A 21,944-nucleotide genomic window follows, 5' to 3' on the forward strand; every position below is an offset into this window, starting at 1 on the left:
CTCCGTGCTTCTGGGCTGCTGGCTGTGTGTTGTGTTGTGTTTCTGGGTCTGGATGGCACTTACCAGGGTACCTTCACTTGGTGATGATTTCTCAGACTGTACCCTGTGTATACTTGTGTATATAATTGCGTTATACGTCAGCTAGGAAGCTGACTCAAAAATAGGACACATGAAACAGTAGTGGCAGACGCATAGTCAATGTCCAGCGATTAGAAAGTATTATTATTTAGGGGGGCCTGGGTGGCAGAGGTGATTACATATCTGGCTCTTGGTTTCAGTTCAGGTTGTGATCTCAGGGTTGTGAGATCGAGCCGCATATCCGGCTCCGTGCTGAGCGCAGAATCTGAGATACCCTCTCCCTCTGCCCTTCCCTCTCCTTCTCTCTCTTTCTAAAATAATCTTTTTTTTTAAAGGTATTATTATTTAGGTATACAGTCATCATCTCACCAGAAAAGCCCTCCCTGCCCTCCTGAATCTAAACCAGGCCCCCAACATTAGTCTCCATCTAAGCGCTGTGTTTTCTTCATGGTACTTACCTTCACAGCGCTTACCTTGGGGTTTGTTTTTTGTTTTTGGTTTTGGTTTTGGTTTTTTTTGGGGGGGGGGGTTGTTTTTTTGTTTGCGGATCTGCTTAACTGACCTGTAAGGCCTGCGAAAGCGAAGACCGTATCTGTCGTGTTTACCATGGTAGCTCTAGCAGGCAGCTCTTAGCACAAGGCCTGAGCCCAAGGAGGTCCTTCCCTGGAACTTGTCAAGTGAAAGAATGAATTCCAAAAAGAAGGTTATCTTCGCCTACATAAACACCTGTCACCGAGACTTAGAGTCTCTCTCCATGGCCACTGGCAGTACTTTGTCATGGTGAGGGCTTCAGCGCTGGCCACCACATTCTGTCCTGCTGAGTCCATTTTTCTTCTGTAGGTCTTAGTCACAGAACCAAAGGAGGTGGGACCTGGAAGCATTGACATCATTCCGTCCCACCTTGTATCTTAATCAATACCCGGAGGCAGTGTCCTTACTGAATACTCACTTTGTCTCCCTGGAAACCATTGATTTGTGTCTCACCCCCCTTTCTTTACGTTTGAAGATGACCAGCAGGAGGACCACAGCACTTGGGGCAGGTTTTGTCCTGCTGTGCCTTGTTGCGGAGGCATGTGTAACTGGCGTGTCTGGTTATTTCAACCTGCATTGGCCTTTTAGTGAACCATCATCGTGGCCTGGGGCGGCTGGGGGGCGCGGCGGGGGCCGCAGTGGGGCAGCAGGGTGGGCCACGTGCAGCAGCTCATGTTGAAGGCAAAACAAAGTAATGTGTCCCCATAAAAACAGCTGCATCTCCGGGCGGCTGTACTTCCTGTAATTTATCCAGGGACCCGACACATCGTGCTGTCCCCGAAAGGGGTGAAATGCCCATTACGTTGCAGTAACAGAAACTCACTCTTAGCTGGAGACAAGGCCCTGTCTGAGGTGCAGGTTAAGACCACACATTCGTACCCAGCTGCCCTGGGAATGCAGAGCTTCCCTTCAGGCCAGACCTCTGCCACCCTCACGTAGGCTGCACTAACGGGAAAAACGGGACTGTAATTCTTTGAGAATGTTCGAGAAGTTGAGCCAGTTGGGCCAGAGCAACCAGTTAACAGCAAGTGTGCCTGGGCTTTGCAGTCTGGGCAAGGGGCTAGAAGGGCGGATAAAACCCACTCCATGTCCTAATTCAACACATATTCATTTCCAAGGTGTCACCGCGATGTGGCTTGGAAGTATGAGTCTTGCTTTTCCTGTTGTTTCCTGGCTCCCAGAGAAGGCGCACGGTCTTGTTCTTTTCCTCTACCTCTGCTGGAAGCAAAAGCACTCTGGCCAGAGGGGTGAGGATTTGCTCAAAGCTCCTCACTTCTCGACAAAAACACATTCCAAGCCTCTGGGCTCATGCAGACTTTAGAAGTGCCATGTGCTTCCTAGGAATCTGCCCCCCTCGGGGGCAGCCCCACACAACAGAAGGTGCACAGACCAGGCGAGCCCCTGTGTGGCCAGAGCACAAGCACAGGCGGGATCTTCTGAGCCTGTCTTTTTCTGTAATGCCCTCTTAACATCAGGCCAGACCCAAGAGGTCAGATCTCTCACCAGTCACCAGTAGAGCATACATTTCTTTCTGGCCATTCTGAAGACCTCCTACAGCTTCATTGTACAACAGCTTGTCTTTATAGAGACGAGATGGGCAGGAAGGCTGGCCATCAGCAAGGAGCAGGACCAAGGGAGGAGTCCTGGGGTTTCTCCTAAAGCTGACCAAAAGGACGGAGGGTCTCTCATTGCAGGCCGAGGCCAAAGGGGGAAGCTTGCGGTAGTTCAGTAGTAAAGGTCTGCCCGTCCACTCTATCTAGCTCACCTTCTGGGATGTCTTGGGATTTAATGGGACCTCTCTGACCGTGAGTTAGAGAAGCTGCCTCTGAGTGTTATGTACCCCTGGGCCGGGGCGAGGGGGGCGTTACTGGTGGCAATTAAACTTTATCCCAGTGCTCCGAAACCTTGAAAGACATCACATATCACAATTCAGAGATGTTAAAGTGTGCATCTCACGACTGATGGAATACAGTAGGTGCTGAGTTCTGCCCCTGCCTGCCTCTGACATAGCCTGTCCAGTGATGGCCACCTGTGCTGGTGGTGACACCACTGGTCTCTCCAGAACTTTTTGGTCATCTCAGAGACTATGAATCTTGGCAGCTCAGTGATAGCGTGTCATGGTCATCTTCTGTCAGCCTGTCCCAACCCAGAAGCAGCTTATTTTTCTCTTTTCCCTGATTCCAGAATGGGCCTCTCTCCTTAATGGAGCAGAAAGCCATCTCACCTCTGCTTGCCCAGTTGCCAGGGGAGGGTTGAGTGCTGCCAGATCCCTAGATGCCAGCTCATGTCCCTTTTGTGTCCTGGCTTCATCCCCCTAAGAGACTGAATCAGCTCATGGACACCGGGAAGCCAGGAGACCAGGATGGTAGTCAAATACCGACTCTGCTTGGGAGTCAACGTAGTTGAAAATGAGCCTTGGGTTCACCCGAGCAGCCCAGCCCGCTTCTGTTCCCCTCCGGACAGCTGCTCTCTCTGCTCCTCTCCCGGAGCTCCTCATTGCACTCCGGATACCAAGAAGCGGAAAGAAGGAGAAAAACCTCCAGGCATCACCAGAAAAGGAGCAGTGCTCATTGTTGTAGAATAAAAAGATAATGGCCAATTTGTCAAGAAGTGTTGACAAGAAAGATAAAGTTGGAAGTAATTAACTGGCTGACATGCTGGGAGTGATGTGTCTGCCAATGGCTCCCTAAATCAGCGGGAGCCTTGGAAATGTGACAGCCATTCGTCATTTTTACAGCTCGCCTCCGACGGGCCCCAGGGTTGGAAACCCGGCCGGCACAAATCGTGCGCCTCGATACTCCGGGGCCGCACAGCCTTACAGGGCCTTACACCGGGTTGTGCTCGGGCCTCCGGGCCCCACGTCCAGGCCACGAGGGTGCCTGGAGGGGAGGGGTCAAATGGGACAGCTTGCCTGGCTTCTCGCTGAGCTCTGGGTCCGTCCTCAGGGGATGGGCGCTCTGCTTCCCAGAGCCGGCCTCGCAGGCAGACTTCTCCCAGGCAGGTCACTTACTGTACGTGGGAGAGCGCCCGGTGTGCGCTCCTGAGCAGGGCCAGGGGCCGCTGACGGAGTGCGAGTGCTGCCCGTCCCCAGCCGAGAAGCTGTACCCGAGAGACCGATCACAGGCCTGGGAGCCATAGGCAGGATGAAATCATGGAACCGTTAAAAGTAATTACCAAGACTGGATCGAGTGGGAAACGTCTCTGTTATGCGAAAAAGCAAAATACAAAATTAAATGAATGCTCTGCTCACCATTTATTGATGTAGAATATGCACAGGTGAAAATAGTATGTTTCAAAAGGTGGTTAAGTTGCAGGGACATTGAACAAAAAGACATACGTCCCCTCTCCAGTCTTGGAAAGATAGGACTTTTTTTGGTCTTCCCTGTCCCTGATCCCTGTCCCCACACAGCTGTTGGCATTCTGTCTTTTTTATTCTTGAGAATTCCTGCTTTCTCACATATGGTTTTAGCATGTCCTCTAGGTATTGTGACAGATGTACCATTTTAGCTGTGACCGAGGGAAAGGGTGAAGACCAGGCAAAACCCTTTATCCTTAAGACACTCCGCACTGAGACGTCAGGAACCCACTTGATGTCCAAGGCAGGACCCCTCTTCTGCATCACCCCTTTTTTTATCTTGATGCCTTAGGTGCCCTAGAGCACCAGGGACACCGAATGTCCCAGCTTTGAAACCTCCTGACAGGGCTGGCCTTCCCTTTGTTAATAGGTAGTAAAGGAGTAAAGTGACTTTTCCTGAGTCCCTGAAGCAGAAAAGGGAGCTTTGACTCCAATAGCCAGTGGTGCTGTTGTCATCCCCTGACTCTGGCTTTCAGTGGGTGACTGAGGCCAACCAGCCTGCTTTCACCTTCCCCCTGCCTGCGTTTAAATCGTCCCTCGGCGCCTCTGTCTGTGTCACCCTTCCGATGCTCTCACGTTGCCTTCTGTCTTCACCACTGTCCTTTTGCTTTTCACTTACCCTCTTCAGGGAGAGGCTGTCACATCCTTGATTTCCCCAGAGTCCCAGGATCACTGCCTGATAAAGCCATCCAGCTTCAGCTCCTCCTGGCTCTGTGCAGGAATCAAGCCGTTCTGTTTTTAATCATGCTTGGGGCACAGAGCTAAGTCTCGGGGCTCAGAGAGGGGACAGGGAATGGTCTGAAGTGGTCCCCTTCTCTAAGAGAAGTGGGATAGACTGCTCGATGGAGTGGGGAGGCCCCAAAACAGTGTTCAGCTTGGCCTCTTCTTGCTGGTCAGGAGCTCCCCGGTCAGAGCTGCCAGGGTCCCCCCGTCAGCTGCCGTGCGTGTGTGTCACCAGCCTGGCGCTAAGGGAATTCAGAGAATTCTTATTTGACAAGGAACCAAATAAAACACAGACTGTGGTCTGCACTAGAAATAGGCAGGAGAAAGGAGGCCCAGAGCCATTTGGGAAGCGAGTGCATAACGTTCTCATAAATTCCTGATGGGAGCACTAGGAAAGCCTAAGTGGTCCCGCAGATGTGACCGCAGCTGCTCCCTATTTGACTGACTTTCCGACAGGCTTGGGCTTTGCTCTTAATAGCCTAAAGGTCACCGAGGCTAAGAGGGGAGGTCGATAATCGGATGAGCCACACAAGAAGGAATTAGTTATCAGGCCAAATTACTTTGGATTTGACATCAGTCCAGAAGCCTGTGGAACAATGACTTCGAAACCCCTTCAGGAAACAATAGAATTCCTCTGGGCATTCGGATGCCAAGTCAGAAACCCTCGGACTACTGCGCTGGGGGCCAGCACTAAGACCTCGAGCAGGTGGCCCCTGACCCTTCCAGTCAGTCTCACCCTGCCCATGACAACCTGAGGAAAAGCTCGAAGGGGAGAGTCACGGAGAAGGGAGCAGGCCCCCCTCCCAGCCCTCGCTCCTCAGCCGTCCCTCTTGCTGGGGCACCCGCGGAAGCCACGAGAGAAGCTCCCGCACGTCTGAGTCGCTTTGCCGCCCTCGCGCTTTCCCTGCTTCTGCGGAGGAATTTTCGGACAGTGGGGAGAAGAGATGCGTGGTGTCGTGTGTGCCAGGGAAGACACTTGTCCTTATCGTTAATTCAGCTCAACTCTAGAAAACGTTTCCCTCCATTGGCAGGAATTTCCCCAGTTTCTAGTTCTTAACTCAGCTTCCCTTAATAAAAATTAAATCTTGGGGGGTGCCTGGGTGGCTCAGTAGGTTAAAGTCTCTGCCTTCGGCTCAGGTCATGATCTCAGGGTCCTGGGATCGAGCCCCACATCGGGCTCTCTGCTCAGCAGGGAGCCTGCTTCCTCCTCTCTGTCTCTGCCTGCCTCTCTGCATACTTGTGGTCTCCATCTGTCAAATAAATAAATAAATAAATAAATAAATAAATAAATAAATAAAATTAAATCTTGGGGTGGGGAAGGGGAGGTGGGCAATGAGTGAGAAGGCTCTGATGGCCTCTTCCCCGCTTGCTGTCCTTGCCCAGTGTTTGTCTGTCTCTTCACGGTCTCTTATGCCAGGCTCGGCGGTGGGCGCTGGCATTTACTACACGGACTGGCTATTTCTGGTGGCTCTGTAGATTTTGTGATCATTAAGTTCTCCCTTGGCTGCTCCCTCTGGAAGGTGGAGCGGGATGCGGAGAGACCCCCACGGCGCGTGGGGACGGCCGTGGGCTTCTGCAGCCACCAGCTCACAGAGCTCGCTTTTCCTCTGGGGCCTCAGCGCTCGTCGGGGGGAGACGGGAAATCTGTCGCCCTGTCATTCCAGGCTGTTCTCGAGGGCACGTTGCCGCCTAACCTCCAGCTCCGTCAACTTGTCGGTTGTGAGATCTTTTTACCTGGACTGATGTCAGTGGGGTCTGCTGCTTGGCCCGGCTCGCCCTACTTAAGCCTGCAGCAGTAATTGGGGGAGTCGGAGGGGCACGCAAGGGAGCGTTTAGAGAATGGACTGTAGAAAGCTCCCAGGGGCCCCATAAAACAAGAGCTCCTTGTTAAGGGGGCTTGAGCAAAGGTGATGTCTTCCCACGAGCCAGACATACAGTCTCTCCCTTCAGTCTCATAAAACCGCATCTGAGTCTAAAAGGGGAATATTTCAGAGGACAGCCGCGTGTCTCCCAAGCAGGCAGGAGACTGGGCACTTGGCTACTGAGTTTCCGACAGATGCTTATTTACCCCACGCTTTGCAGCCCGGGCTCTGTCTGTGAGCCTGGCAGCCTCAAACAGGCTGCCTTGGAAAAGTCTGGGGCCACCCGGCTGGCCTTTTGGTTGGGAGCTTTCAAGGCCTCTCAACAGCTTCTGAGAGGAAAGGAGGAATAGGAGTCGGGGGCTCAGGGGTATAGCATGCGCCAGCCACGGCATCCCTTGAGGAAGTTAAAATGAAAGCCTGGCACGGCTGCTTCCTCCCGCACGGCGAATTATACAGAGAGAATCAGCTCACTGATAGGCACCGTCTGGTGCTCGCTTTCCTGCACCGCGCGGCCGTCCACGCGGGCCTGCTGATTCGAGGGTAGAAGGCTCCGGCCCTCCCACTGAGAGCCTACAGCACACCCTTAGTTATTACCTAAGATCCTTTTAAATGGTACAGTAGCCTGTGACCCGGGCCATGGTTGGTTCATACATAAGATGGGAATATTAATATTCGCGTGTGGCTCGCTGAGTTGAGATCACACATCTAAGCGGTAACCCCAGTCCCTGGCGCATGCAGTCAGTGCTCAGTAAACTCAGGTATCTTTCTGTTGTTACTATTATACGTTGCCTCCCTCAGTGGAAGGCCAGAAGTCATGGAGCAAGGAGAAAAAGTTGAGGTCCCCAGCAACCAGGAGTTTGGTCAGCTTACCTCTGGAACTTCGCACGAGCCGCCGTGCCCTCCAGCAGCCTTGTAGCGCACCTGGGAGGCTCCATGGAAGGCAAGAAGAGAGAAACGTAGCTTGGGGAGAAAATCCTATAGGAAAATAAAGTGGGAACAGGGAGGAAGAAAGAACAAATGGAGACAGCAGCTGGGGAGCTTAAAATCCCTGCTCGGAAAGCCGCCCATAGGTGTGTACCTTCTCCTTTCCTTCAGGTCCTTGATTCAGAGACCAGGGATTTCATATGTGAAAGGGACCCTCTCTCAGGCTGACCCCACTCCTTTTTCATGGCTATATCTCAGTGCATTTAGACAAAGTTTTAATGCTGCTGTGGTTGTCCATACTTTTGGGCAGAGCTTATCAGGAGTCTCATGGCACACCTCCAGGTTTCCCGGCAGTTGCTAAAGTTCCCCCCAAGGAACCCAGCCCCTCTCTTTCCTTCCCACTGGGCTCCGTCTGCAGCCTCCACATTTAGGTGGGAAGCCTCATGCAGGTGACTTACTCGAACTTTCCCTTAAAGGAGTGGGAGCCATATGATGAGTTTGGGTTGTTTTTGTGTGTGTGTCTTGTTTTTAACTTGCAAACTTCGATTGGTCTATCCTTAGAGGAGGGATATCAAAGCTATAGCAATATTAAGGTAAAATGTATTTTTCCTCTGAGGTTCCTAATCAGTACTTGTTGATTTGGGTCTGTTTGTTGTAAAGCGGTCTCCTTTATGCATGATGAGTGGGAGAGTGGAGCGGGGAGAGCCTTTTGCTTGTCTCCGGTTTTGTGTTGCTTTGTCTGGGGTGAGGCAAGCTTCGGCAGTGTTTGTAATTTGTTCTTGAAAATAGCGCTTGCTCCAGAACACAAGATTGGAAGACATTTATTGGAACTCCTGGATTTTTATGTCTGATTCTTAGAGTTAACATCTTGTGCTTTTGGCAAGGAACACGTTGTCCCCCTCACAGAGCAGTTAATATTTCTGCCGTGGCCATCCCAGTAATCCACACTAGAACCAAAAAGAATGTGTGGACTGTATAATTATATGTATTTACGTGTGGCATGTTGTTTATGGTTGCAGAGCCGGGCCTCCGGAAGTGTTAGCCCAGGCTTTCCGGCTCTGCAGCCAAAGCTGCTCCAAACCGTACTCACCTTACCGAAGGAGAGTCACGAGACAGCTTCAGATCATCTGGGGACTGTCCCCATGCATGGTGGGGCTTGGGGAAAATTGCTGCCCTTTCGGGCCTGAGTCTCCCCAGGAGTGAAATGAGACTGGTAATACCTTTCCTGCCCACTCTCTCGGGCATGCGTGAGGTCAACGGAATGATAGGTCAGAAAGATTATTTGAAATGTGCTTTGTAAACATGAGGCATTAGATTATTACTTTCACAAATGTGAACTTCTCTGGTTTGACAGATTATGGGCAGTTCCTTTGTGGTTTTATTGGAATAAATGTGGTGGAACTTGAATTTTAAAAAATAATATTTATCCCAGCAATCTCTTGCCATATTACCACATTAAACCCAAATCCTGGAATTTCCCAAAACCACTTAAAAATTAATTCTCGTCAAGTAGACAGTTTGTACTTAGGGCAGTAAACCAGATCCCTTGCTCAATAGAACAGTCTAGACTCCCAAGCTGGACTGTCAGAGTTTGCTCCCCACCTGGGAACATCACTGTTGGCCCGTGACTTTCTCATGCCCGTTTATCCCTCATTTCCTTCCTGAACATAAGCGTTGGCTTCGTTGCCATTTGCCGTAGTATATACGTTCCTGTTGGAACAAGGGTCTGAGCCCTGCTCGTGCAGCTTCCGGGACCTCTCTGCAGCCTCTCTGGTTAACCAGCTTTACGCTCAGCCCATCGCTGCTGCTGCTGCCTAGTTGTCCCGATAGGTGACATTCCCCCTGTCGGTCCGAGGGGCCACGCGCTGCCCACCGATTACAGCAGAGTAGTGTGTTGTTGGTGAAAAACATCGTCCCACGTGACTCTGGGTGGGGTCCCTTTGCTGCCCACTGCAGAGGCCGGGGGTGCTCCTCGAAGACGGTCTAAGGAAGAGTCCGACTTTGACGGAAATGGGCTCTCGCAGGGGAGCAGTCGAGATGGTTGCACGGCCACGGTCCCTGAGGTTCTCTGTCACTAACAGGGGTGACCCAGCCTCAGCGCCATTTCTGTGTCTCATTCCTGAAGGCAGCTGATGAGAGGAAGTGAGAGGTACAAGTTCAGAGGGACGTCATCTGGTTGTGTCCCGTTTGGGACCCAGGAATTCTAGTTTTTAGAAACCAGACACATGCTGCCAGCCTGACAGTATCCAAGAGGACACCAGTCTATGCTGGTCAGAGAAGGGGCCTGGGAGCCAGTGAGCCTTCCTGTCTGCCAGATGCTGCCCGCTCAAAACCAAGAGTGTGGGATCAAGATGCCAGCGTCCTGCTGGTGAAGTCATTCAGGCTGGGCTTGCTGGGAGCTCACACACAGTCAGTGTCGCCTGTGCACTTGCAAGGCGCTGTCCCCGGCGTGCTGGTGCGCCACCCGCCCGCCATGACCCCCGCGCCTCCCACCCCCCTACACGTTGAGAGTAACCAGTTCTCCTTTTGTTTTCCCAGCATTAACAATAAGCTACAGCAGCCAGAGGCAGCCGCCGGGGTGCTAGAGTACGCCATGAAACACTTCGGAGAGCTGGTAAGTGCCTCGTTCCTTTTAGGAAAGCAAGAAGTAGAGCCGTGGTGAGGGAGGCACTCGGCCACAACCCTGAGAAAGTTCCTTCCCTTTTCTGTTTTGTTTTGTTTTTTTTCTCCCAATCGGTGATATCCGTTGCTGACTTTCCTGTATCGAAGGAGACCGTGGCTCTGTGGACTGTATTCAAACCGAATACAGATCACTAGGACAGAATCTGACGAATAGGGAGTAGCTGGTATATATCAGACTCCTAGTGCGCGCCCGGCCCCTGGCTGCGCACTCTCTACTCCGTCTCCTTTGGTCCTCACGCTGGCCCTGCGGCGACTAGAGGTCTGGCGGTTAGCCCATTCCACGGGCAGGGGGCCTGTGGTCCCAGCAGAGTCACAGGCTTGCCTGAGCCGCCAGTGAATCGGTGGCCGAGCCAGGACTTGAACCCGGGCAGTCTGGCCTCATCTGTGTAACCCCGGCCTGAGTTATTTCGTGTCGTCTGTGGCAGCGAGCCTCGCCGCCAGCCCACAGTTAATGCTCCGTACCTGCCTCGGAAGAAACTGTAGCCAGTTCTCCATAAAACAGCCTACTGTCACTTACCCGTGCTGTTGGAATTGGTCCGTTTCATGATTGCTCACATGGCTTCTCTCCTGCCATCTCGGCCTCACCAGCGTTCAAATGTTTCCGTTCCCCTCTGTGGTCCTGGGAGGATGCTTCGGTACCTTCCTAACCACGTATGAAGCATTGACTTAATCAACTCAGCATTGACTTCCCAGAAGATCAAGAAGTTCTGGGTCCGTGTATTTGATGAGGAACCTTCGTTAGTCGTGTAGGCCGCTTACTCCGGTTTGCCAGAATCCAGAGCCCGGTGTGGTAGAGTGAAGAAATTCGGGGCTGCTTCACAGGTTTTTGCCTCACACAGGGGCTAGGAAATTGGACTGAAACTTTTCAGGGAGTATGTTGCCGTCTTGGGGACAGATCTGTCACTAGACCAAGACGGCGGCTCTCCCGAAGACAGAGCAGAAGGGACGACATCTCACCCACCTTTGCCACCACCCTCATTCGTAGAGGGAAGATCGGCTAAGGGGGCACTTAACATAGCCTCCCAGACAAAGATGCCCCCTCCTTCGATGTCCCTAGAGCTTGGGCCACAGTCAGTGCCCAGAGAAGCAAGGATTCACGACCATCTGGCTTTCGGGTGGTCTGCCAGCGGATAGCTTCTACCCAGCGGCTCAGAGGACCAACCTTTAGTGGAAGTTCCTCCGTCTCTAGATTCTAAAGGGGACCCTCTGCTCCAGGATTATTGCTAAACCCAGGGTGGATTTTCTGTTATGTTTAGGTAGCTGAAGCAAATTAAGCTTGACAACGGTTTGCCTTTTCTTGGCAGAGCCTGTGCTTTCTCAGCACAATTTATGTAACAGCAATCTCATTAGAATCTTGTGTGATTCATTGCTTAAACCTTATAGTTTCTGCAATCTATGGCAATTCAAAATCTGCCCCCTGCCTGACCTGCTCCATACGCCGCTCCCTCTGCTTTCCGCTCGTTCGTGCCGAGCCTGTGCCATCCGCCGGTCGTGAGCCCCTTTCTCTTGCCCGCCCAGGGTAGAAATCCCAAATGGGAAGACTGGTGTTCCTTTTCAATATAAGCGTTTTTCATGGGACACTGTCTTCACGGTGACTCTTCTAAAAGACAGCGACTCCGCTAAATTTTCTCTTTCATGTTCTTCTCAACAGGCTTGGAAGAGGAAGTTTAGGTAGTTCGACCTTACAGAGAGCCAGACATGCCCCTGTTGGTGGGGGTGGGGTGGTGGTGAGCCCTACCGTTCACTGACACTGGGGAGAGGGCCGCTGGGCTGCAGTGGGGATGGGCTGTGCCAAAAACAGACGAGGGGACTTTGGCACGAGTTCACAGCCAAACATAGAAGTGACCTCCTTGCAGAGGTTCAGGAAGAAAAGGTCCTTTCGGAGAGCTCAGCTCAGTAGCTGTCAGCACAAGTACCTACTCAAATATCAGTTCCCTTTAGAAAGTAGCGGAGGGTAATGGGGGAAACTCGTGGGCCCTGCATTGTATCATACAGATTCCACTGCGGAACCATCTTGCTGTTAGAGAAACCCCTGGAGAGCCACTGCGCTGGCCTGGTAGAGAAATAGCCTCTTACTAAGCTGGTGATGGAGAAGCCCAGAAGACAGACGGAGGTGGGGGGTCAGTGGGCAGCAGGCAGAGAGTCGGTCCCCAGACCACTTAGAGAGCCGGAGTCTGCAGCCCGTCTTCCTCACGTGGCCGGCACTGCATTTCAGCGTGGCACACCATCTGCCCGGGGAATGGAAACCAGCCTTTGGCCCCTGACGCTGGTAAAGCTGCCAAGTGCTGAGCAGGAGCGAACGTTGGATGGAAGGAGGAAAGGTTTTCCAAAGAATTTTAAGTGGTAGTGTTGTATTGTGCTTTAAACCATTATTTCCTGAAAGTTTAAAAACCAGAGAATCAGGAGCTTTTAAAAAGCGGGTTATTTTCCTCCAGCAACTAGGCAGATATGCCTGGTCTTTCAGGCCCCTTCAGGAAAGCATCTGCCATCCCGGTCCTGTGGCCCACCGTCCACACTCCAGCAGATCAAGGCCTTGGCATCTTTGCAGGAGTGCTGGTTGGGGCTTCCTGCTGTCCCAGACGATTTCTCCTGTCATTGCGTCCCCACGTGCTGGAGCTGTGGGGACATGGCCTGCCATCTGCGCTCAGATTATCACCCCAGGATTGTTCTGTCCACGTGCCAAGTCCCCGGCATTCACACCACCCCCAAACATACCTCCAGATAGTCCGACATTCTTTTCAACCAAAGCCGGGACATACGGGGATAGGTGAAGCATTGAGCACCTTAGGAAAGGCGGTTCGTGGATTGCAAAACACACCTCCTTGTTCTCCATGCCCACAACAGTCCTCTTTCTTTTCCACTTGGCAGGAGATCCAGGCTACCTGGTACGAGAAACTGCACGAGTGGGAGGACGCGCTCGTGGCCTACGATAAGAAGATGGACACCAACAAGGACGACCCCGAGCTGATGCTGGGCCGCATGCGCTGCCTCGAGGCCCTGGGAGAGTGGTGAGCACGGCCTCACTGGGCCTTCAGGATTTGCAGGGCTTCCCCCAGGAACAGTTCTCACCTAAGACACTCATTTTTATTTTATCTGGTGTTTTCCCAATAATCGTCTACCACTTGGGTGTTTGGGGTTTTCTTTTTTTTTTTTTTTTTTTTTTTCCAAACTTCGACTTTGTAATGCTCTAGGACAAGACAGGCTCAGGTGAGGCCCTAGGGTCTGCACCTGCTCTTTCTGTCTGCCTCTTGGCCAGCGACTGTGAGGACGTCAGATTCTTACTCTCTAGCCTCAGTTTTCTCTTTTCTCTATTAGCTTTTGCTAATGGTTTTGGGAAACAAGAACAAATCGCTGCCCTCTTCAGATGCTTCGTCTTTATGGAATGCTGACTGCATGCGCAGTGCTCTGCGAAGCTCCAGAGATTAAAGACAGAAAAAAAAAGGCCTTCCTCCGTCATGAGGTTCATGAGACAAGCCCGTTGCAGATAGTTATCAAAGCTGGAGAGTACAGTGACGGTGGTCTGAGCAGACGACTTTGAAAGGCCATCGAGGGAGCAGGATGGCTTTGCCATCCTCCCTGGAGGAAGGGCTAAGGCTGGGGGACAGCTGAAGGAGATGGGGATGGGGTGCCCCAGGTAGAAGCAGCAGTAATGCTTAGCTGAGAACACCTGCCGCCATCTTGGTCTGGGGAGTTTTGGGGGGACCTTGAAGGAAAAATTGCCCCTATTCTGTTTGCTGGCATCTAGTGCAGTTTTTTAAAATAGTTGAAACAAAGTACCATAGTATGGGGGTGAAATACTTTATAGTCTTAAATAGTTAAAATGCCACACCGCCTCCCCATGAGTAGATTATCCAGACTTCCTCTGAGACATGAGACCGAAGGTCCCCTTGTTTATCCAGCCAGCCAGTAGTTACTGAGCACTTATTCATGGCCCATTTCCATACCAGGCCCTAAGGACACTGCAGGGAACAAGGCAGACACCACCCCTGCCTTCCCAGAGCTCAGTGGCCAGACAGCTGAGCTGCTATGTTGCAGAGTGAATACAGTCGTAAACAGGAAGCGCAGGGGACTGTGGGAAATAGGAAGGGGCCCTCATTCAGGCTTGGAAGGTTTTGGAAGGCTTCCAGGAGGAAGTGATCCCTAACTTGAACGGGTACAGTGAAAAGGAGCGAGCACAGTGTGTTCAGGGTTCGGAAGGGTCAGTATGGCTTGGCGGGTCAGGTGTGATGTGGGAAGGTAGAAGGTGAGGCAGGAGAGGGAGCCAGGGCCCAGACGGTGTGGGGCTTATAGGCCAAGTGAGGAGTTGGGGTACTGACAGGCCATCTGAGGACTTGACTGGTCCATGGCTGGCAGGTTTGCGTGACATATAAAACCCTTCTGGAAGCAAAGTCGGAGAGTGGATTGGAGGGAGATGGGGGAGGCAGAATTGCATAGGCCTGTGCCCTTGCATTTGTATCTGCATTCGGGACCTCCGTCCCTGAAGGATTTTTTTTTTTTTAAATCTGCTGTTTTATATTCACTTTTTATTTTTAAAGCATTATTTTTTAGAAAAGGTAATGTACACGTGGCACAAAATTCAGTAGTACAAAACAGTATCAGAACTGTGCAAATCAAGTCTTCTCCTTGTCCCCTACCGCCCCCAGCCACTGAGACGACCGGGTCCCCATGTGGACTTCCGGTGACGGTCCGCATCTGCGCACCCGTATGCGTTATGATGGTAAACTCCATTCACCGTTTGCACCTTGTTTTCTCACTAAACATGTGTAAGCCACCCTTTACATCACGGCCTACAGGTGCTGCCTCATTTTCTGAAGGGCCATGGAATCCTCCATTGGATTAGTCAACCTCAGGCTATTTGAATAGGCAACTTTAGATTTGTTTTGAAATTTGATACCTTGGACAGTTTAAAGAATATTATGGAAAAAAATCAAAGGAAGTCTTCTAAAAAGAATGCTCTCCCACTCCACATTCTTTCTGTACCTAATTTTAGATATTCCTTGGTAAACGATTGCTATTTTTATTTCTTAATATAAAGTTGTTACTGTATTCCTAAGATAGAAGATGTAATTGTACTGCATGAAAATTTAATGTCAACGATTTTAGCCTTAGGCATTGGATCACATATATACAGATAATAGCCTAAAATTACTTGAAATTGGCTTGTCTGGCTTACCCATGATGAGGGGGATTCAAGAGCTATTACTTATTTCTGTAATTAGCATTCCACACTCCTTCACCTCCATGAGGAAGCCTATCCAATCTGCCTCATTAGTTTGTATAACTAAGGTTTCTGAATTTGGGTTTTGCTTTTTGACGTCCAGCAGGTACCTAAAACTGCACTGCAGCCGCTAGCCAAGGGTAGCTATTTAAAATTAAATAAAATTAATAATTCAAGTCACACTGGCCACATTTAGTACTCAGTAGCCACATGTGGCTAGCGGCTACCGCCGTGGACAGTGCAGATACAGAGCATTCCCATCATCCTCGAAACTGGACATTACCATCTAAAGCAGAAGAGTATGTTGAGAATTAACCACATTATTTCAAAAACAATTTTCCACTTTCAAATTGGTTATCACGCAACCATGTTATTAAGAGAAAGATGGAAGAGCAAAAGGCACAACCATCCCTAAAATTTAACTCTGATCAATTCCTAAAATGTTTTAGTGTCTCCTTGCTGCCCTTGGGTTTACGGGTTGATGTCATAGTCTGGCATCCAAGTCTTTCTGTGTTGTGACTCCAGCCCATACGTATCTCGGTGAACTTGACCTCACAATCCAAACTCTGGTCCAACTTCGCTCTTGTCCAAACCCCACAGAACTTTTGTCTGCATTTGTTCATTCACTTTCCTGAAGTGCCCACCTCCTCCTCTGCTCCTTTTTCTACCTTTTGACATGGTCCCCACCTTTCAGAGCCCATCTGTACCGTTGCTTCCTCCTTGAGACCTCTCCCAGCCCCTCCCTCACTTTAGGAGTTAGAAACAAGCACTTCCTTCCATGGGTTAAGTAGGGATAGCTTGGGTGTGTTGAAGAGACTTTTCGATGTATCTCTGTCTAATCCCCTTGACACTCAGGGGAGTTGACTCTGAAGTCACACCATGTGCCCGACAGGTCCCAAGAGCAAGTGATCCGGGTCTCCTGCCGTGGCAGGACGCGGCCCTTCTACCTCTGCTCTCCTGGATTCCTTCCAGTTTCATAATTACCTGTAAAGTGTAAGCAGCTGCTGATGCTGACCAGGGGATTTACCAATGCAGCAGACTGAAGGAGATTATAAAAAGAGATAAAAGAAGCAGAATTCTTTTCCTGATCGTCTGCAGGGTCCTAACCTGGTTTGTTCGGTCAGCTCTCTTGAATGTGCAATCTGTGAATGGCTTTCACTTCGGGCATATATCGTGAACGTGACTGAGGCCAGTGCTCAGCAGAGACGGCACCCGCAGTGATCAGGGCTTACCAGTGAGCTGAGAACGTACCCCATTCCCCAGGAAGCTAACTACAAGAGCTAGGCCCCCCCCAGGCCAGCCCCATGGCACACACAGCCACACCTGCTGTCACAACAAATGTAAGTCCCCTCCCTACACTGCTCTGTAACATGGCCTGTGGGTCCGGGAGAACAGATTGCTCAGGGGCAGAAGCACAGGCAGCCAACCACGGAGGTGTTCCACGCGAAAGAACGCTCTCTGAGTTTTTGCCGCTGTACTAGGTGGGAAAGTCAAAGTCTTGGAGGGCGGGCCTTCTGCCTGGCATTCCCTGGTGTGCTGTGAGAGGTGTCAGAAAACAGAGCCTGGTGTCTGCCCCACAAATAGTCTCATACTTTTTATTGATTTGATTTTGTTTTCTCCCTGCCTCTGAGAGTTAGGATTTAGTATATTCTGTGCTCCTCTTCTGCGTAACGAGTGCTAATGGCACAGGAACCCGCCTTTGTGTGTCCTGGCAGCTCTCACCACAGCCGTGGCCTGAAGGCGGTGCCTGTGTCTCCTTTCCAGGGGGCCGCGCCCCTGCTGCTCTCTGTTTTGTCTTTTGAGGTCACAGTTAATGGTGTTTCACACTGAACTCTCTCCCTGCCGCTAGATGAAAAGCAAAGCTAAATCCCCAGACCCGTGGCCTAGAACTGGGTGGTCCTGACAGAAGACTAGGGGATGCTGGGTTGCCTGTGGCCACCAACTAACCACATTTGAAATCTAGGGCTAGAAGGACCATGCGGCGAACAGGAGGGACCCCAGCAAAAACCTGTTGCTGAGCCAGTGGTTCTCAAACTGTGGCCCCCATGCCACGGTAGCAGCATCACCTAGAAACTTGTTAGACACGTACGTTCTTAACCCCACTGTAGACCTCTTGAGTCCGAAACTTGGGGCGACCCCCAGCGGTCCATTGGAAGGACCCTCTAGGGGACTGCGACGCATGGGCAGTGTGAGAACTGCTGCGCCTGGGTGAGCCCTCACGGGGCCAGTGGTGGAAGGTTTCTGGGTGTGGATGGCTTCCAGCCCGCTCCCATCACTGAGCTGCAGTAGTAGTGCACAGGCCGTAAAGGCTGCCCACTTCCTCTTTTTGATCTGAGCTGTGTATTGAACTAGAATGTTGTGTCCCCGGCTCTCTTGAGCGTGCACCAGAGAGACGGTGAAGTTAGTGACTGCCTTCGCCGCGGTGCTGGATCACAGCCCTGAGCAGTCTTCCTAGATACGGTCTCCAGGCTGCTTCTCGGTGAGCTCCGCCTAGAGCCCTCAGCACCGGCCGACTTCGGCGTCTTTGTCCCGTGCGGTGCAGCTCACGTGCCCCACGGCTTCTGAGCTGGGCCACTTGGAACTTGTACCTTTTCTCTTGACTCCACTGCCAAGACCAAGTTAAAACATCCTTTAAAAATAAAAAAAAGTCCTGCAGCATCTCTTTCGGAAAGCACGAAAGATTAGACCCTCCTAGCTGAGTCTCCAAGCTCACAGGAAAACAGGCTCCCGCTCTCCCACTGGCAAGGTCTCATTTCCTTGCACTCAGAAGGGGAGCAAGGGAAGGCAGCCGCGCCAGCAGCCAGCAGGCCACCTTTCCTGCGAGGCCGTCCACGCTCTCTGTGTGTTGACGTCTGTGGAGCACCATTCACATCTCAGTATTTCCTAGTCCTGACCCACACTCACCGTAGTTTTGCAAAATCCGAGTATGAGCATCTGGACTTCTTCTGGGTGTGACCATGGCTGAGCCTTCTTCCTTCTGTGCTGGCCGATTTCATTTGAGTCTCATCTCAGACTGCAGCCATTCGTATCACACTTTTCTGTTTTTTTAAAGATTTTATTTATTTGACAGAGTTTACAAGTAGACAGAGAGGCAGGCGGAGAGAGGAAGGGAAGCAGGCTCCCCGATGAGCAGAGAGCCCGACGCGGGGCTCGATCCCAGGACTCTGGGATCCTGACCCGAGCCGAAGGCAGAGGCTTTAACCCACTGAGCCACCCAGGCGCCCCTCATATCACACTTTTAAGAGCCCGTTCTCCCTCCAGCGTTGAACCCAAAATGAATGTGTCCAGATGTGTGTCTTCAGATTGCTTTCTCTGTGGGCCTGCTCGGGGGAAAGAGCCTGCAGTTCCTTGGCATAGGACAGAAGCTATTTAATATTTATGAAAGGGGCCAGATGTTCAGGACATTTCAGATCACGTAGAATTAGGCACAGTCTGTGTCTTTGGTAAAGTCCCATAGAAACAACAAATCACCAACCACTTCTCCTGTATCTTAGGACCCAGTCAAAAGTGTTTTTTTATTTAAAGGTTCCCAGTTCCAGGCGGGCCCCTGTCATCCAGTCCCTGTGTAGCGCCAGCATAAGCCAAGGGGCTGGAGAGGAAGACGAGCAGGTTATGGCGGTGGCTTCTCTTTACCCAACTGTATGATTCTTCTCCTTCAGGGGGCAGCTCCACCAGCAGTGCTGTGAAAAGTGGACCCTGGTTAATGATGAGACCCAAGCCAAGATGGCCCGCATGGCTGCCGCAGCTGCCTGGGGTTTGGGTGAGGCCTCCCCCGAGGGCACCCCGGTCAGGGGAGGGAGAGGGAGGCTGGGGACTCGCATTCGAGAAAGAAGGCACTGTGGCTCCAGGTAGAGACGTCAGGTCCACAAAAAGCATCCAGAAATCTGTATCCACCTGTCCCTTCTACGTGATGACCGTGACTGACTTACTAGATGCAGGTAAAAATGACCCATCCTGGGGAATCCAAGGAAACCAGTGAGCAAGCATCAAAATCGAGATTATTTAGTGAGGTTTGTTTGGTATTTGTTAAACAAATTACTGGCTCATTTTTCTCTCTTTATTTAAATAAAATCTAGAACTAGAAATTTCCAACCTAGTATCCTGGTTCCACTGTCATTAGCCTCTCTCCATGTTTTCTGCTTTGCGTGAGGCCTCCTCCGTTTTTGAGTCTATGTCATGATCCCATATGGCTGCGGGAGCGCCCCCCATCATATCCCTAGCAGGAATAAAGAGAGAGGACAACTTTCTGTCCCCTTCTATTTCTTAACTGTTATTCTAGAACTTTCCAAAAACATAAAAGTGAAGAGAATAGGATAGCAAATCCCCATATGCCCTCACCTTCTCCAACAGTTATAAATATTTTAACAGTGTTGGATTTTCCATTCTCCTCCTTCCTACCCAACACTCCCCCACCTTACTCTGACTCCCTGAGTATTTTAAGGCAGAGATTTCCTTTTAGTCCCCACAGACACGTGCAGGTTTCTGACCCCGGGCCCCAGCTGTGAGAGGATTACCGTCCATCCCGGAGATGTTCTCAGTAGGAGGGGAAAGAATCCACAGGCTGTCCCAAGTGAGAGCTTCACCTGTGGAGTCCAGAAGAAGGTTACGTAACCTTCTACCTCCATTCCATCCCTCCTGAGTCACAGAGCTTATATCCTTCCCGTTCCTGAGCTCTGGGCTGGATCCAGGACATTTTTCAAAAACAAATTGCTTCCTGAGCAGTCATCGTTTGCCGTTTGCTTTTGCCCAGAGGCATCGAGAATGAATGAGCCGATGGTCTGGAGTGAAAGGCAGGAAAATGCCTTGTAAAATCAGCGGCCCTGCAGTTTGCGGCTAATGAGGCTGCTGTCTTTTCTGCAGATGGCCTTGGAAATGTTGGCATGTGATACACGCTTGCCCCATCAGGGGAAGTGAATATCTCTTCCCGGATGCAGCCATTTCCCCGGTCTGCCCTGACACAGAGACTACCGTGCAGGACCAAGCACATCTTTCTGTTATGACAGAGCCTCTTAAAATCCCTCCTCCCCCCTGAGGCACAGGTACTGCCGGAGTGAGACGGGCAGACTGTTTGTCTAATCCTGCCCCCTGTCTGGGTAACGACCACTTTCAGTTGTTTAGGGAAAATGTAATTTCCAGCCTACCGTTGAACTGTGAGTTGCTTTGCTAGAAGGGGAGAAAGCCATTTCATCTCACCTCAGGAAACCTGAGAGTTCTCTGGGTTAATGAGGTGCTACATTAAAGCCTCTTGACTCGGAGGCTTTCTGTCACTCGGTTTCTCCCATCGTTCACAGAACTCCCTGGAGCAGCATTGGAGTCCTGTGTTTGGAAGACAGACATGGCTTTGTTTGTTAAATTGGCTCGCGCAACCCTGTAGAGTGTAGAGAGTCTCTGTAGGGTTTTGCTACATCAGGCACGAGTTTGTCTTTTTTGAACCCCAAGCTAAAAGCAAGTAACAATGACAAGGCCTGTTTGAGATGCTGCCTTAGCCCAGCAAGCTGATCCCCCTGACGCGTTTCTCTGTGTGTGTGTGTGTGTGCGCGCGCGTGCGCGCAGGTCAGTGGGACAGCATGGAGGAGTACACCTGCATGATCCCTCGGGACACCCACGATGGGGCGTTTTACAGAGCCGTGCTGGCACTGCATCAGGACCTCTTCTCCTTGGCACAACAGGTAAAAACTTAGGTGTGTTCAGACCATCTGGCAAAGAAAAAAGAATTACATGTGCGCTGTCAGTTCCTAGGCACGCAGTGCCCGCAGAGAGGAGCTGATGTGCGTCCGCTCTACTGTTCCACTCCGTGAGCTCACGGGAACCTAGGCTCTAGAGCAGAGTACTCAGAAGTCTGCCAGCACAGCCGTCAGGGCCACTCTCTGCTCTGAGAGGGGACCGGAGAGTTCGGGAAGTTACCATTTACGTTGTTCTGGAATGAGCTTCTCGGGTCAACATTGCATGCTTTGATCACTTTCCTAGCATTCTTCATAGTAAAGAGAAACCATGTGTCTCACCCCAGGAGGGTGGAAACAGCAGCAGTCTCCCCCCTGCAGCAGGGGTCAGTCACGGCCTCTTCTAGCTCTGCAGGAGTGTCACACAGGGATGAGCTTCTGGGAGAGCTAGTACCAGATTTGAGACTCCCGTGCTGGCCTCCAGAATAAAAGAGTGACGTAATCACATCCTGACAAGCACTGAACTGTCTGAGATGGGGTGCTGGGGTAAGTGACCTGAGCACCTAAGGGAGGGAGACACGGTTCCCAGTCTCAAACATTCAAGAGAAAGAAAAGCTCCGTGTGCAGGGGTGTTTAGTGGATGAAACAGAAGACCTAAGCCACTGTCCCACAGGTATCCTCCGAGCTGGGATTTACATGAGCAGAACTGAGGCCCGGGCCATCCATGTCACAGGCACAGAAGCCCCCATGGCATGGCAGGTTTGGGGGTTCCTGTGCCAGGAGTGGAGGCGCTCCCTCATGAGGACAAAACACTTAGAAGCCAGGGACGAGCACGTGGGGCTAGAGAGTGTGCCCAGTTTAGGTTCACAAATGTGCACAGCAAGGAAAAGATGAAAGAGGGCAGGTCCGCA

The 21,944-nt window shown here is 51.3% G+C and overlaps 1 protein-coding gene across 1 annotated transcript in view; it reads left to right on the forward strand.

The window, feature by feature from the left end:
- Positions 1 to 21,944, forward strand: part of MTOR (mechanistic target of rapamycin kinase) — a 123,692-nt gene that overhangs the window by 72,561 nt on the left and 29,187 nt on the right. The window contains exons 29-32 of the mRNA XM_080802636.1: positions 10,012 to 10,087; positions 13,024 to 13,163; positions 19,033 to 19,133; positions 20,927 to 21,042. Coding sequence (XP_080658762.1) covers positions 10,012 to 10,087; positions 13,024 to 13,163; positions 19,033 to 19,133; positions 20,927 to 21,042 — 433 coding nt within the window. The remainder of the gene's footprint in view (positions 1 to 10,011; positions 10,088 to 13,023; positions 13,164 to 19,032; positions 19,134 to 20,926; positions 21,043 to 21,944) is intronic.

The sequence above is a fragment of the Martes martes genome (assembly GCF_963455335.1).
Source record: "Martes martes genome assembly, chromosome: 4".
In the NCBI taxonomy this organism is placed as follows: domain Eukaryota; kingdom Metazoa; phylum Chordata; class Mammalia; order Carnivora; family Mustelidae; genus Martes; species Martes martes.